This window comes from Bos mutus, chromosome 15 (assembly GCF_027580195.1).
Source record: "Bos mutus isolate GX-2022 chromosome 15, NWIPB_WYAK_1.1, whole genome shotgun sequence".
Taxonomy (NCBI): domain Eukaryota; kingdom Metazoa; phylum Chordata; class Mammalia; order Artiodactyla; family Bovidae; genus Bos; species Bos mutus.
This window is the reverse complement of record NC_091631.1, coordinates 38,588,461-38,605,536: the sequence shown is the minus strand read 5'-3', so window position 1 is coordinate 38,605,536 and position 17,076 is coordinate 38,588,461. Positions and strand designations below refer to the sequence as shown.

General features: G+C 50.5%; 1 protein-coding gene across 2 annotated transcripts in view; it reads left to right on the top strand.

Annotated features, from left to right (window-relative positions):
- Positions 1 to 17,076, top strand: part of GALNT18 (polypeptide N-acetylgalactosaminyltransferase 18) — a 373,443-nt gene that overhangs the window by 158,635 nt on the left and 197,732 nt on the right. For both annotated transcript variants that reach the window (XM_070383928.1, XM_005887188.2), the window contains exon 2: positions 11,061 to 11,253. In XM_070383928.1, coding sequence (XP_070240029.1) covers positions 11,061 to 11,253 — 193 coding nt within the window. The remainder of the gene's footprint in view (positions 1 to 11,060; positions 11,254 to 17,076) is intronic.

Genomic DNA, 17,076 nt, shown 5'->3' with positions numbered 1-17,076 from the left:
TCCCTAAAATGAGTTTTTCACATGTTCTTTATGTGGTTGGCTCAGAGCATAAAAACCTGGACCTTTAATGGCTGCTTTCATTCTGCATAATTTCTAATCAAGTCCATTTCCATTTCCATGAGCATGGATGCACACGTTGAGCTCTGGCTGTCCCTACCTGCCAGGCTGTCTCAGCTGTGAGCTCAGCCACACCCAGGCCCACAGCCCATAGTAGAGGGCATGGCGGTCCCAGGCTGGCAAGGAACCTGGTGTGAGATTTGTCTGCCTGCCAGAGGCCATCACACAGTATCTGGAGTCAGACGAGTTCCTGTTTCTTGTCTGCCATGTCAGCCCAGAATGAAATGACTAGTGCTTCTCCCTAGACCCCTGACTCATTCTCTGGTTTCTTGTTAGGACCCGTCACACTTCTTGAACCCCAGCCTTCTCATATCCTTCCCAGCCCCTCCCAGAAGGGCAGGCTGATTCCTCTGTCCTCTATTCTGGCCTTGCTCAGGATCCTGTTTTCAATGACTTGAACACCCAGGATCATAACTACCTTGGTCCCTCCCAGCTGGGGCTGAATTAGGTGGGCTTGAGTAGTGGCCCATGAGGCCAGTACTAGGAGAGTAAGAGTGGGCCCTCATACAATGAGGCTGAGAGGTGTGTCATAGCCAGCGTCCTGGAGGTGGATGCTCTTGACTGACAGGCAGATCCTGGCTAACACTCACCCAGCTTACAAGCTGCCAGGCTCTGCTCTGAGTGCTGGACACAGGTTCCCTTCTCCATTTCTCACTACTACCCTACAGGGTTGCTATTGTTATCCTATTTACTAGTGAGGAAACAGGCACAGAGCAGTTATGACCTGCTTAGTAGATGCAGCAGCCAGGAGCCAGTCTCTGCTGCCTCTGCACCAGGGGTCAGCAACTACAGCCCAGGGGCCAGAGCTGACCGGCTGCCTGCTGTAGAAACACTCTTTCTGGAACAAAGCCACACCCATTCATTTACATATGATCTATGACTGCTTTCAAGAGACCAGGGTAGAGTGGAGTAATTATAACCAAGACCTCGTGACCTGAAAACCTAAAATACTCACTACTGGTCCTTTACAGAAAGAGTCTGCCAACCCTCACATTACATCATACTGCCTCTGATGACTCCCATGAAATCTAATGCAGATGGTTTTAGGTATCTGCCAGTATGCAATTTCTCAGATTCCCAGATGAGAAAACTCCCAAAACAATAGAACTGCAGCTTAAGGGAGTTTTGAAAGCCAGAGTTTGGGGTAACCAAACTCACCAATTCAAAGCACAGCAGTGGAGGCAGGGCCGGCAGTGAGGAGCCAGTTGGAGACGAGGACGGTTCAGTCAGAGCTGGTGGGGAAGCAGGAGGCAGGAGGGCAGTGGCCTTAGCACATGCCTTGTACCTCCCAGGCTCTTGTTTGTTGTTCATTAGCTGGTGCATGAAGGAGGCAGGGCCAGGGTGGCTTCAAGGTCAGGGGCGAGGCTCCAGCCACCTGCTGCCCTCATGTGCACCTGCCTCCTTCAGAGAGCCTGACTGGCAGCCCTGCCCTTGGTTTCCTGGCTGTGTGTCCCCTCGTGCAGTCCCAGAGCCATGTCAGGGAGGAGACCACCACTATGCTGAGAGCTGGTCAGCTCTCAACAAACGTGAATTGTCATTCCTCTGCCTCTCAGGGTTCCAACCCTGAGAGCAGAGTATTAGAACCACACCTTTATAAAGAGCAAAACCCACAATGATGGACCTCTTACTAGGTAAGACAGAATAATGTGCCTCCCCACACACACGCAAAGATAAGTACATCCCAATCTCTGGGGTTTGTGAATGTTAGCTGATACGGCAATGAGGAGTTAAGGTTGCAGATGGAATTCAGGATGCCCATCAGTTGACCTTAAAATAGGGAGTGTCCGGGATTGTCCAGGTGGGCCTAGTGTAATCATGGGGTCCTTCAAAGTGTCAAAGGGGATCAGAAGTCAGAGGGATGCCACATGAGAGGAATTCAACCCACTGTTGTTGGCATTGGCCATGAAATAAGAGGGTCATGGGCCAAGGACAGTAGGTGGCCTCTAGAAGCTGGAATGGGGGATTCAAGGATTCAAGAATTGTCCTCTAGGACATGCAGAAAGGAACACAGCCCTGCCAATACCTTGATTTTATCCTAGAGAGACCCTGTCAAACCCTTGACCTCCAGAACTACAAGATAATACATTGGCATGAAGTCACTAAATTTGTAGACATGTGTTACGGCAGCAACAGGAAACAAATCCACCGGCCAGGAGTCTGACAGTTTGCGAAGCACTTTACTGATGCCAGCAGCTCGCCTTATCTTCACAGTTAGCGAGAGGTTTTATTATCCCCATCAAACAGACAAGCCGGCTGAGGTTCAGGGAGATTGACAAAGGTCACACAGCCTGTCATAGGCAGAGCTGACTCTGGAGCCCCTGAGGGAGGCTGTCCTTCGCCATGCAGGCCTGGCCCTGCCTGGTCAGGAGGCCTTCTGTGGCAGCCACTCCCCTTCCCCGCAGTGCTCTCCACGTGCCAGAGGAAGCTCTCCCTGTGTGTCTTTTCCACAGTGGATAAAGTTGTTCTGCAGAGGCTTCTAATGGTGTGGGGCCTGAGACTGTCAGAGCTCTTTGCTTCTGATTATCTCCAAGCTCTTTCCTGCCAGATCCCACTGCTTTCTCTTAGCCATTCTTAGGATTCCTGGAAAAGAAAGCTGAATTGTGGGGTCAGAAGACCTTCAGCCCATGTCATACTGCGTCTCTAAAAGTGGAGAGGAGGGGAGACCCTCAACTCAACAGAGTACTTTGCTTCCTTATTATTAGGACTCTTAGCACATCAAAAGATGTTTTTAAAAACCTGAAGATCTCCCCTTGGGAGCCCAGGTACAAGTAGAGGCCTGATGCCTTCCTTTTCGAGGAGTAAGAAAAGCATCATGGTGACGTTTGCAAGTCCTCCTTTTTTTCCCCAGTAGAGCCCAAACACTGGGTTCATCTCACAGAGCGGGAAACGGGGATTTGCCTCGTGTTGGAGGGGAGGGTGGACTGAGGCTTCCTGCCTCTCAGGACTGCCTGTCTCCCCCAGGATCTCGGTGCCTCCCTCCAGCTAGGACAGGCCCAGGGGCACCACTTTGGATCCAGGGCTGGGTGTTGGAAGAGAAGTGGGGAGGGCACACACCGTGGAGTGTGGAGGTGGCACTGCAGAGGGCAAGCAGAAGCAGTCAGGACTAGCCGCTGCTGTTCTGGGGTGAACCACCCCATGTGCGGAGGTATGAATCCTGCCTCATCAATATTGCTCCCATGGATGGAATTTGAGGATCTGAAGACACTTCCCAGGCTTCCGGGCTTCTCGGGCGAGGCCCAGGCATCAGGCTGTTTAAGTGGGAACAATGGTCCTTTATCATCAGCAGGGAGCCAGCCAGCAGGTGATACTGAACACCAACAACGTACATTTCTGGATATTCGATTAGCCCTTCTCTTTTTAACACCAAATAAAGCATACAACAGGACATCTCAAGAATGGAAAAAAAGTTTTCTAGAAATCACTTAACTGTACTTTTGAAACAGGTGAATTTTATGATATGTAAATTACACCCTAATAAAGCTGTTAAAAAAAAAATAAAAGGAGTGGAAGGAAAGGAAACTGCTTTAAGAATTCTTATCTGGATATTCAGCACTGCCAGCTCCATTATTTCATGCTTAGCCTTCATCCCTCCAAAAGCCGACTTCACAGCGGCTCCCCCCACCAGCCTGGCAGTCTCTTCCTGTTCCACAACCAAGGAAATGCAGACTTGAAGGGCTGGACTGTGGATCTAATCCAGAGAAAATGAAGACCAGACCTAGGAGAGTGGGAGAAGGAGGCCCCAGGACACTCCGGGAGGAGGACAAGGCGACAGGACCATCTGTGCTTGTCCCCCAGATGTCCTCTAGACATAGGGCCCCAGTGCACACAGCAGGCAATTACCTGGGACATTGGCCTGCCTGTCCTGCTTCCTCCCTGCCTCCCTGTCCCTAGACTACGGATCTCACCACCAAACACCAAAGCTTCAGCTCTGAGCATGGCCCGAGGGCAGAAACCGAAATAGCAGGCTATAGGACTGGCTGCAGGGCAGAAGGCAGGCCCTCTCGCCACCCACCCTCAAAGTCTTCTTAACTCTGCCTTGAAGAGGAGCGTATAGAGAACTGAGAAAAACCATTAAAAAAAAAAAAAAGAGGGCTCCACTGCTTGGGGAAATATTCCCAAAGGTGCCCATATGATGGGATCAGAAGCAGGGCTGCCACTTCCAGTGAGCCCTAGTCCAGCTTGAGCAACTGGCTAACTGGCCCTTAGCGAAGAGGGCCTCGTCCCAGGTGGCTCAGTCTGTCCCCCAGCAGAGCCTGGCCAGTCCTGCTGTCCAGCCCCAAATCACTTTGACCACCAGCAGGGATCGAGCACGTGACCCCTTCTGTTGCTATTTTAAGATTCATCTTAAAGTCTAAGAAGCAGAGTCGGGCTCAGGGAGAGGTCTGGGCTACAGCCTCTTCTGCAGCTCCTCCAGCCTCAGAGTTTCCACTGAAGGGCGTGGTGGGAGCGGACAACATGGCTCAGCTCCAAAAGACAGGGATCCTCAGGAACGTGGTCCTAGAGAGGACAGGCCATCAGAAATGGGAGGGGCTGGGCAGCATGGTAATGTCTGCTTCACTCCAAGACCCATTTTCTTTCTACTCCATCGTGCAGTCTTGGCACCGCCCAGGCAGGCAGAAGCAGCGGGGAGAGCCTTCACTCCGGCTGCTCCCTGAAGCAGCCCTCCTCACACAGGTATTCCTCCCGCTTTCAGCATCAGCGGCTTTAGAGGCCTCACGGGCCTTGATTGGGTCTCCAGATGGCCTCCTCGTGCCTGGCTGGCGAGCTGGGGCTCAGGCTCAGAGCTGCAGCCTCGGGTACATTCACTGCTTGGAGCTTCGCAAGCTGCTTTCCTGCCCCAGTTCCCTCCTGTCTCTGTGAATTAGCATGGAGGCTGTCAGGACCTGGATCTGCAATTCTCCGCTCTCATTAGTGGGCTGCATGTCAGGCTCTGTGGGCCTATCTCTGGGACCATATCGTGGCATTTCCTGGATGCCTTCTGTGATCCCTGGCAGAACTTTCTGGAAAACAGGTCACGCGTAATGAGGCCTGGGCACTAACGTGGGGAACAGATGAACTGAGTGAAAGGTCTCCAGAAACCCATAATTCTTTTTCAGAGGCCTCCTAGGAAGGGCGCGAGCAAGTAATAGTCAAATTGTACTTAACTAGCAAGGCAGAGACACTAACCAGTTGGCATAAATGCTGGTCACAGTGTGGAGCAGCTGGGATGGGGAGGCAGAGGCTGGCTGGTAGAAAGATCTGGATCATTCCAAGAAAAGGGCCAGAGCAGTTGGGGTAAGAGGGCCACGTGGAGGGCCTCGGGGAAGCAGCTGTTACCAGTGCTGTGAAGGTATTGCAGTGGGTTAACAGCTGCTGTGAACCAGTGCAGACCAACTTCAGCAGCCTCTCAGGGCCTGAAGTGCTCTAGTCCTCAGGCCAGACAGTATATCTCTCCTACAACATAGAGGCTGGGCTGTGCTCAGGAGTACAGTTTCAGCATCAAGCTCTTTCCTGTCTCTGAGCTGCAGTCTCCTCTCATCTGTGATGGGAATGATAGAACCTACATCATGGGACCACTGCAATGGCCTGGTCTTACCACTGGGCAGGGCCAGTGCAGTGGAATTGGGGTACAGTGTATGAGGGGATCGGCTTCAGGGGCAAGGTTTTGCAGTAAACACCCAAGATTAGCCTGCAGTCCCCTCCTCATTGGACCTCAAATAATTTTTGAATGGCACTTGGCCACTTTGGACAGAACCTTTGGTGATGGCTGGCAAGTGGCACCTTTGCATACGTGCTTGAAGGTTCAGAAACTATTTCCAAATCACATGGCCAGTCGGGCCTTTCGGACTTGCAGTGTGTGTTGTGGTTCTTCCTTCCCCATTCACTGGCCGTCCCAGGCCTGCTGAGGTGCTGGCAGCTCCAGTTCTTGTTCTGTAGTTTTTGCCCTGTTAGAGCCATCTGTCCAGAGGCCAAGAAGGACCATTGGCTATGGGAGGTCATGAGCAGAGAGGGGCAGAACACGGCACTGCCCTCCTCAACCAATGAGTCTCCAGTGAGTGTCCTCCATGAGTCGGGCCCCACTGGGGCCTCCCTCCTGCCCACAGCACGTGGTTGTTCATAGTGGGTCAGGGGAGGCAGAGGAATAGCTCTCCTGCCCGAGCGTCACACAGGTGCCACTTGTGCCCCATGTGTGACCGTCTAGGGAAATGGCCCTTCAGTGTTCCCTCTCAGCCTGCTTCTCCCTGGGACACAGACGAGCGCAAGGCTGGGTGAGGAGTGGGCTGGAACCACAGCCTCCGTGCTGCGCTCAGAACCCTCCAAACATTGGCTCAGCTGCCCGGCTGAGTTCCTCGTGTTCTTCTCATTTGTGCCATGAATGAGCTCGCCCGGGGAGGCACTCAGCCCCCTGAATATACACGTCTCTCAGGTCACCCCTTCCGTGAGTCAAGAGTGAACCCCAGCGGAGGCCATGGCCCATGTTTGCCCTTCGGGGACACCTGATCATTGGGTGAGAGACCTCTGTGGGTCTTGCGCCTCACCAGATCTGTCTGGACACCTCCAGACCCCTGCAGAGGACCCAGCCAGGCACTTCCCTGGGGTCTGTCACCCTAACTGTGTCAGACATGTTCCTTCTTATAGGTCTGCTCTCTTACTGGAGAGTGCGAGGGGTTGAGTCTAGGACTGGTTAATGGGAGGCCACTCTGTCGACATGGACGCCCTTCATCTGGGGCTACACAGCAGCAGCATCTTCCAGAGCTGGGACCTCATTCATCTTCCTCACCTGAGCTCAAGAAGTGTCAGTGGAGGAGCACCCTGGCGGGCTGTGGGGCTGTGTGTGTCCTTAGCCACTGCCGCTCCCTGTGCTAACATTTCTTACATGCTGGGCACCGTGCTAAGCTCTCACATGGACCTTCTCATTGAATGTGCACCAATAGTCTAAGAAGAAGGTACTATTGGTACCCATTCCACTTTCCAGATGAGGAACTGAGGTGCAGCTAAGCTAATCCGGTAAATGGCAGAGCTGGAGTATACATTCTTTCTCTACAGCCAGTGCTCCTAAGGAAACAAGATGAATGGATTAGCAGAGTCACATCCTCTTTACCTAAGGGATGTCAAATGTGAGGTGTAGAGCAGGGGTCAGCGTATTTTTTCTTAAAGGGCCAGAAAGTACATATTTTCCACTTTTCAAGCCATATGGGTCTCTGTCATACTCTGCCTTTGTTGTCCTGAAGCACTATAGCTAAATTTAGAGCAAGCGAATATCATGTGTTACAATAAAGCTTTATTTATGTAAAAGACGGTGCGCCAGATTTGGCCCTCCGACCATAGTTTGCCACTTGGCGGTACAGAGGAAAGCGTCAATGCCCCTGACAAACTGGGTGACCTCAGATTAGTCATTCAGCTTCTTCATCTCTGGTTTCCTCGTGTCTAGTAACTAACTACTATGGAGTACTGATTAACTGATTTGTTTTGAAATGATGGACTGATCTCCTTGTAAGAGCCACGTACTCTGCTGGGAGCCACAGATACAGCAGGGAACAAGACAGATGTCCTCCTGCCCTCATGGGATCCAGCCTGTGAGCATGACAGAGATAACCTTGGGTAAAGACATCAGCCAGCGCTGTGCTTGGCTCAGGCAGAAATTCACCAAATATACCCCCTCTTCTCCCTGTCCTGCCCCTGACTCATCATTCAGAACCCACCGCCATCAAATTTGTTGTCCTTTGTACCATACTGAGTAAAAAGGCAAAAGCACGTGCTGGGACCCAGGACTTTAATATGTTTATAATGCATTTTCATGCTATACCGGTCTAATTGTGAATCATAATTTTTCGTTAAATGACCTGATTCTACTTGATAATACCCGTTCAGGTACGTGAGAGCAGTAAAGCTCCATTTGTGTTAAACGTTATACGTGTGATGCAGTTGGCTCACTCATTTAGATCTTTACTACTCCTGAATCCAAACAATGAACCATCCATCTTTTCAGAAAGAACAAGGACCTTCAAGATCAGGTGAGCCCTGTATTTCCTTTCGAACACACCAAGTCGAGGGGCCAAGGGCAGCCTGAGCTCTGGGATGGAGCTTTGAGCAGCACCGCAGTCCCAGAAGTTCTTGCTTTGTCATAGAAATGTGCACGTAGTTCACATTTTACTCCTTTAAATGTCCTAATGTGTTTAATATATCTGAGTTCCCTCCTGCATCTTTAAGGAAAATTGGCAACTGAGATGACAGGCAGTGTTCATCTTTGGAATTCACCTGTATCCAGCCCTTTGCTCTGTAGAGGCAGTGCAGCCTAATGGTTAGGGCCACTGCCTCGGGGGACAGACTACCTCAGACTGCATCTCAGCTACTTCACATCCTCCTAAGTGAAGGTCAAGGTTCTTATCCTCTGTGCGCCTCATGTTCACTCTCTCTAGAATGGTGACAGTGGCAGTCCCCACCCTGTAGGGGGGAAATGAGTTCGTAAGTGGAAAATGCTTATGGTAGAGCCTCACTCATGGTAAGCACTCAGCAAGTGCTAGCTGTGATGGTTATCCCAGGAGTTACATGGATCTCCAGTGTGAGTATATGCCCAGGACATGGCCCCCAAAAAGCAGAGGTGCTTACACCCAGCACCTGCGAGGGCCAGCACCATGGGCACGAGTTTCGGTGTCTCCCTGACTCGAGTCTCTGGCGTTGGTGTGAGTGCCAGCTCCGTGGGCACGAGTTTTGGTGTCTCCCTGACTCGAGTCTCTGGCGCTGGTGTCAGTGCCAGCTCCGTGGGCAGGAGTTTCGGTGTCTCCCTGACTCGAGTCTCTGGCGCTGGTGTGAGGGCCAGCTCCATGGGCACGAGTTTTGGTGTCTCCCTGACTCAAGTCTCTGGCATTGGCGTGAGTGCCAGCTCCGTGGGCATGAGTTTCAGTGTCTCCCTGACTCGAGTCTCTGGCATTGGCGTGAGTGCCAGCTCCGTGGGCATGAGTTTCAGTGTCTCCCTGACTCGAGTCTCTGGCGTTGGTGTGAGTGCCAGCTCCGTGGGCACGAGTTTCGGTGTCTCCCTGACTCAAGTCTCTGGCGTTGGTTCCGTGGGCACGAGTTGGTGACTCAGTCTCTGGCGTTGGTGTGACTCCGTGGGCACGAGTGTCTCCTGACTCAAGTCTCTGGCGTTGGTGCGAGGGCCAGCTCCGTGCGCACGAGTTTTGATGTCCCTGGCTGGAGTCTCTGGCGTTGGTGTGAGGGCCAGCTCCGTGGGCACGAGTTTCGGTGTCTCCCTGACTCGAGTCTCTGGCGTTGGTGCGAGGGCCAGCTCCGTGGGTACGACTTTTGGTGTCTCCCTGACTCGAGTCTCTGGCGTTGGTGCGCTCCTCTGCTTTCAGAATCACGCACTGTCTAATTTGCAAGGAGCGGGGACAGCGCCTCTGTCCATGACATCCTTTGTGTACCTCCAGTGATGGCGCTTCCTCTCCTGGGAGCACCCCTTCTGTGACAGGAGTGTTCTGGGTGCTGGAAGTGTCCCCCTCTTATTCGCAAGCCTCCTCCTCTTCCCAGATGGACACTTCCAAGAATCTGTCAGGAGGAGGTGGTGGTATGCCGCTCTGAGCTCTCCGGCCTTGAAGACCAAGCGGCCCTCCCTTTGCCTGTCTCCAGACTGTACCTTTAAGTTACCTGACATAAGTGTGTTTGCACCTCCTGGCTCCATGTAGATAGCTGAAGGGACTTTGGCAAGTGTCCTAAGCCTGCCTCTCCTGTTCTTAACCCCCTTCTGCTTTCTTCCTGGTCCCTGTCTCATTCCAGGCTCCATCTCTTACTTACATCATGTTTATGAACATGAAAGGCCAGTCCAGTGGCCTTAGCATCCCTGTCTAATTTCTGTGATTGCTGGCATTTGAATGGTGGGCCTGACTACCTGGTCCCTTGGAATGAGTTCTGTAGTCCTGACCAGTCAGCCTGTGTCCTGGCAAGACCTACTCACTATCCCTGTAAAAGAGGGACTTGACCCTCCAGGCTGACCTTGCTATAGCAACCCTGTTATTGTGCGCGTACTCCGAAACAAGTGTTTCATGTACATTATTGCATGTAATCCTCACAGATCTCAGGAATGAGGAGTAGGTATTATTATTAATATCCCCACATTGCAAGTGAGGAAATCAAGGCGTCAAGAAGTTGAGTGTTTGCTTATGATCGTATCGCCAGTGAATAGTGGGGCAGGGATTTGTTTGAATCTGTGTCTATATAAATCCAAGCCTCTGCTCTTGTAGTAATAATACCCCCTCCATTTTCTTGGAAATTTCCAGGAGAACCATGAATTCTCTTGATCTGGTGTGAGCATTGCCCCTACAAAGTCTACCAGAGGTCCAATGAGCAGTGCCCAGAGTGTGTGGAGATTTGGGGATGGTCTGTCTATCTGCTGTGCCAACGAGCCCCTATCCTGAAGCAGCAGGAGGCAATTTGGCCGAGGGTCCTAGCAGTTAGGTGAATCTCATAGGGTGTAGCCAGGAAACTCTCAGCAGGACCAGACAGTGGAGAGAGAGTGGACTGGCAAGAACTGGACAATGGAGCAGGCACTCAGCTTGGGGATCCGGGTGTGGGACAGTTTAGGACTAACAGGGAATAGGGGTGTGCTCTGGGGAAAGAGAAGCAGAAACCCCATTCAAGGGCTGGGCCCAGTGCCTGATGAGAAGGCAGACTGGAAAAGGAGATTCTGACATAAAGCCATGGGGCATCAGGGTCACACCCACTGGCTTCCCTGTGGACTCTGCTGGGTGTATTTCCATATCCATTGTGTTAGTGCTTGTTGGGTGGATGAATGGATATATGGAAGGATAAATGGGCTTGGGGGAGCATGATGATTCTATTCCCCCCACCCCCAAAGTTGGGGCTAAGATCGTTTTATCCAAAGCAATGGTGAGGAAGGGTAAGGGGCTGTCATGGCATATGCAGGCGTGTACTCTGACCCACTGTCTCCTTATCCCTTCTTTCTCCAGAAGCCCCCGCCAAACCTGAGGAGGCAGAGGCTGAGCCCTTCACAGACTCCTCTCTGTTTGCACACTGGGGCCAGGAGCTCAGCCCCGAAGGCCGGCGTGTGGCCCTGAAGCAGTTCCAGTACTACGGCTACAACGCCTACCTCAGTGACCGCCTACCCCTCGACCGGCCCCTGCCTGACCTCAGACCCAGTGGGTGAGCAGAGTCAGTGGCCGGGCCCTTGTCGACCTGCCGGTGGGGAGGTGGGGTCCCCATGGTGCTGGGGACAGAGCCAGGACTGGGTGTCTGGACTCCTGATTGCTTCCCAGCTTTAGCTTAGGGTCCTCCCTCCTCGGCCTGCATCGAGCAAGTCACTCTCCCTCTCCTCCAGCCTCAGTTTCTCTATCTGCTAAGCAGGGAGAAGGCTTTCTTCCATTAGAAATAAGAAATTTTGAGGACTAATAACCGAATTTAATCCTTAAGGGCACAAGAATCATCTGGCACTCCTGTTAATAAGTCATTTTAACCCAATTAGTTGCATTTTTATGAACAATTATTTTTTTCTGTAAATTAGTTTCTTAAAGTACATCCATCTTCCAAGGCTAACAAGTCATTACACCCGACAGAGAAGTCTGTCTTGACTTCTCTCTTTGTTACAAAAGATGTTCCTTTAAGGTTCAGTTAGAATTTTTATTACTCCTAATTATTAAAAATGTGGGCACGTACCACAGCTGAGAAAATCTCATTAACTTTTGTGAGCTCCCCCCTCCGTACCTTCTCTTCCTCTCTTTCTACTTATTTTAAAAATTTTCTTAAAGCTGCAAACCACAGTTAGCTTGTGTCTGGAGTTTTCAAGAAAGATTTTGCTTCTGGGTTTGGAGTCTGTGTTCTTTGGGAAGGAGAGTTCAGTTCAGTTTCATAGACATTTATTGAACATCTGCTGTATGCCCTGTAGTGAGGTATGGTTTTTCTTAGCCCAAGTGAGCCTGGCTGGGCTCTAGGGATGAAAGACCATCTAAGGATCTACACAGGGAAAGAAGAGTATATGTTCATTTAAAGAATACTTGGGGGCTTCCCAGATGGCTCGGTGGGTAAAGAATCCACCTGCAATGCAGGAAACACAGGTTCAAACCCTGGGTCAGGAAGATCCCCTGGAGGAGGGCATGGCAACCCACTCCAGTGCTCATGCCTGGAGAATCCCGTGGACAGAGGAACCTGGTGGGCTATAGTCTATAGGGTTGCAAAGAGTCAGACATGACTGAAGCGACTTAGCACACACACACAGGACTCTGCAGAGGCCTCAGCCATGATCTTGGCCAGCACAGAAGCTATAGACTCAGGCACAACTCAATACACATTTTTCCCAAAATAAGGGGAAATGGTAGATTTTGCTCACTGTAGCGTGGCTGTAATGATGACTGGTGTTTGCATGAGCTTGACTGGTTGAGATGTGCTTCCCATGTGGACCACACCAACCTGCATGAAGGTGGGCAGGCAGTTGGCATAGTCCCATTCAGAGTCGAAGCAGCTGAGGAACAGAAAGAGTAAGAACTCTGGCTGACATCACACAGTTGAATAAGTGACTGAGCTGAGACTTGAACCAATGTATCCAGAAACCAAATCCAGGCCTTTGACCTGAGCCCACAGCTGGGCTGCCTTGACTGTGCAGGAGGCATGCTGAGAGCTGACTGACACCCTTCCAGCCTTCATTGAGAGAGGCGCCATACACACCAGTCCTTCCTGCTTCCATGGGAGAGAAGCAGGAGTTGCTGGGTGGAGAGACCATATGGCCTTTCTCTGAAGTGCAGGGCTCCCTGGAAAGCCCGCTCTGAAGGGAGTGCATGCAGAAAAGGCAGCCCAGCCTGGACTTCCCGAGTTTGCTAAGAAAGTGGTGGCAGGTGCGTGGGCCGGGGCTGGAGGGGGATGTCTCTGGAGGACTCCAGGTGAGCTGAATTCTGTGGTTTCCTCCTGAGCCACTGGAGAGAAGCAGTAATCATAATGGAAAGACCTTTCCTCTGCACAGAACTTTACAGTTTATCGAGCTTCCACACCTCCCCTGTGGGCAAGGCGACTTCTGTCAACCCCTTTTTATAGCCAGTGAAACAGAATCTCTGATAAAAGGCAGAGCTGAGCCTGCCTGCTCTCAGCAGGGGCTCCTGCGGAGGCTCTAAGGACGGTGGTGTCTCTTTGCACATGGACTTGGAAGGCTCTGTCTAGCTCTACTTCAGCTGCTGTGCCAGACACACACCCAGGATTAGAGAGCCGATGGTGGACCACTCGAAACAAGCACATGCTTGGGTAAAACAGTGCCTCTCTTTGTCTGTTAATTTCCATGAAAACATCACTGCCTTGTAACAAGGTCACTGCTTGCTTATCCCGTTTAACTCATTTTAGAAATATCTTTTCAATATCTTTACTGTCATCCTATTTCAAATTACACTGCCAAACGTTTATATAGCATGAGCCATATTTTCAGGGAAGCATTTCACACTTTATTTACATTAACTCTTTGATGTCTCACAGTAACCTTCTGGAGCAGGTAGAAGACACACGCTTTACTCTTCTACTCATGACACTTTGACACCAGATGTGGGTTTTTTTCCCCAATATCGACCAATTCTGTGACACCAGCTGGGTGTCCCTACAATTCAGTTAGCTTTAGATGCTACCTACCAGAGTTAGTGTCAGATCCCATAAGTTAAAGGCTCAGTCCCACAAGACTGGCCCCACTTTAGGTACCAGTCACAAGTCCCAGTTGTCATCTGTACTTGTCACTGCCCAGCTGTAATTTGGGATTCAACTGCTCCTTGCTGCTGGTGGTGGTTTAGTCACTAAATCATGTTTGACTCTTTTGCTACTCCATGAACTGTAGCCCAGGTCCAGAGGCTCCTCTGTCCATGGAATTCTCCAGGCAGGAATACTGGAGTGGGTAGCCATTCCCTTTCTGACCCAAGGATTGAACCTGGGTCTCCAGCACTGCAGGCAGATTCTTTACCGTCTGAGCCACCAGGATACAAGGGGCTGGTAAAGGGGACTGGACTATCTTCTGCAGCCCCTAGTGGTAGCAACTGGGGCAGAAGCATGCACGCCTGTCCCCAAAGGAGTCGTGGGTCTTCAGCTGGGGAGACTCTGGAAAGAAGAACATTGAAGTGGAAAGAGTCAGGACGGGATTACAGCAGGGAAAGAATAAAGCCTGGAGCCAGGGTTCTGGATCCTCCTGGGAGCAGGTTAGGGTCCATCCAAGGTGGCTATGGGTGTTTGCAGTGTTACCACTATGAGTATGGCCACCAGATCTGTGTGTACAGATTGGAGGGTCACAGGGTCTTCATGCTGCAGCCGCTAGACAAACCTCGGAGATCTCTGAACTTTGGGGTTCAGGAGGACTGTCTTCATGAGCATCATGTATGGTAGGCAGGTAACAGCCTCCCAAGGGTGTCCACATCCTGGTCTCTGGAACCTTTAAACATGGTGTATGCAAAGGAGAATCAAGGTTGCAGATGGAATTGAGGTGGCTAATCAGTTGGCTTTAGAATAAGGAGATCATCCTGAATTATCTGGACGAGCCCAGAGTAATCCCAGAGCATTTAAATGTGGAAGAGAAAGCCAGAGCGATGGCAATGTGAGAAGGACTCAGCCAGACACTGCTGGCTTTGAAGATGGAAAAGAGCTGTAAATGGGGGAAACCTGTAGATACTGAAAAAGCAAGGACAGTGTCTAACAGGTTATCACCTGGAACTTCCAGAAAGGAATGCGGTTCTGCTGACACTTTGACTTCAGCCCAGTGAGACCTCTGTCAGACTTCTGGCCTCCAGAATGGAAGATAACTAATGTGTGTTGTTTGAAGGCACCAAGATGCAGGACTTTCTTACAGTGGCAGTGTTAGGACACTATCCAGTGGGCACAAGATCCTCAGAAGGCTAAAAGTGCCCTGCCCTTGGTTTAATGTTCTGCCTTTGCTGTGTTAAAATTCTTAGTAAGTTTTCGACAAAGGCCACCATGTTTTCCTTTTGCACTGAGCCCCACAGGTTATGTATCTGGTCCTGGTGGGGAAGCAGGGCAGTTTCAGGTGAGAAGCTGGGACATGATCACTGGATTATCTAGGGGTTGCTTCCCCAGGGCCAAGGATTTACCCCAAGAGCCACTGTCTGCTCACCAGTCCTTCCTGTGTGGCAGGCACTGTGCAGACAGATTAATGTCCTCCTTCTCCTTTAACTTTTATCCTCATGTCTCTATGGGGTAGTTATTATTGTTCACATTTTATTTAGGAGAATGCTGAATATTTCCTAGGTTAAGAAACTTGATCAAGTTCCTGGTGTTTTTACGTAAGTCTGTGTCTCTAGGATGCTATACAGCCCCCTCGCCCCACCCTTCCTAGGGGGGCTTTTCTAGTTTGGAATCTTGGCTCTGTGGAGATGACCCAGAGGTCTTTGGAAGATAAGGCTTCCATGACGGTTGCCTCAGAACAAAGGGGTAAAATCAACACCCCGAATAATGATTCTGCTGCTGCATCAAAAATGCTAACTGCACAGACACAGGAGGAAATACTTCTTAACTGGGGCAATCTGGGAAAGTACTTGTGGTTCCTGGTTAATTAAACATATTATGAACCAGTAGTATCACATGATTGTTCTTGAATATAATGTAATCTTGAGCAATATTAATGTCTTAAAATGGGGAGGTGAATAGTTTTGTTCTATTCTGCTACTCAGATCAAAGCTACAGAATTGGATTTTATGGGATATAGAGAAAGTGAGGTATGTTTAGAGAACAACTCAAGAGGAAAAACTGGGTAACATGACAGACAGATGAAGTTTCTGCTGGATTATAGAATAATATGTAAAACCCGATTGCCTGGATTCCAAGGCCAGGTCTCTCGCTTCTAAACTGGTTGACCTCCAGCAAGTTAACTAGCGTTTCTATGCCTTGGTTTTCCTGTCTGTAAATTGGAGATGGTAATACACAGATTGAACATGTAATATATGTAGACACCTTAGAACATTGCCTAACATCACAGTAACTGCTATTTAACTTTTTGTTACTCTGGGTCCCTGGGCTTCCCTGCTGGCTCAATGGTAAAGAATCTGCCTGCCAGTGCAGGAGATGCAAGAGACCTGGGTTTGATCCCTGGGTTGGGAAGATCCCTTGGAGGAGGAAATGACAGCCTATTCCAGTATTCTTGTCTGAAAAACTCCCTGGACGGAGGAGCCTGGCAGCCTACAGTCAAAGGGATCATAAAGAGTCAGACACGACTGAGCGACTGAACACATCGGGGTCTCTGATTTGTAAAATGGATGGCCTGGGGGCACGGTCATGACTTTATGTACTAGAAGGACCACTAAGCAGGCAAGGAGTGACACAGGCCAGGCCTTCCACGCTGGCACTAGATGAGAGGAGGGCCAGGCGGGCATTGCAAGACAGATCAGAGTGGTTTCTCCCCAGCCCCAGAGTTCTGAGCATCAGAGGCTGGAGCCAGGCTCTGCTGGAAAGCAAAGATGCCCCATCCTCCTCCTTCCCACCTGCAGTGCCTGCCTTCCCCACCTCCCCCACGTTCCTCAGCTCACCTTGCCACAGGCCTGGTCTGCTCACCCACAAACCCCCCACACGGAGACGCTCAGTCCCTTGTCTGACTTCTCCACTAGCGCTGGATGCTGTCTGTGTAGTCCCAGCAATCCCATTTTCCCTGGATTTCTAATAAGTTTTAGGAGCAAATGATTGCCCTGCTTCCTGTTGGCTATTTACAGTTTAATTGATTCATTTCCCTCCTTCTTCTACTTATAGTCTATGTTTGATATAGCAGATCCTTGCTCCAAATCAGTAGAGTCCCCTGAAAGGATGTTAGTAGAACTGTTTCTGAGTGAAAGCTGGACACTTTGATGATCACCTCTACTTAGAATTTCACCTGTTGTCATTCTGGTGTCAGACACTCTTCTGAGATGAGGCTGGCCCATTTCCCTTGCCTTGTAGATGATTAAAACTTCTGTCCACTATCTCTTCCACATCTGAGCCAGACATGCATCCTACCAGGACCCTGAAGCCCCT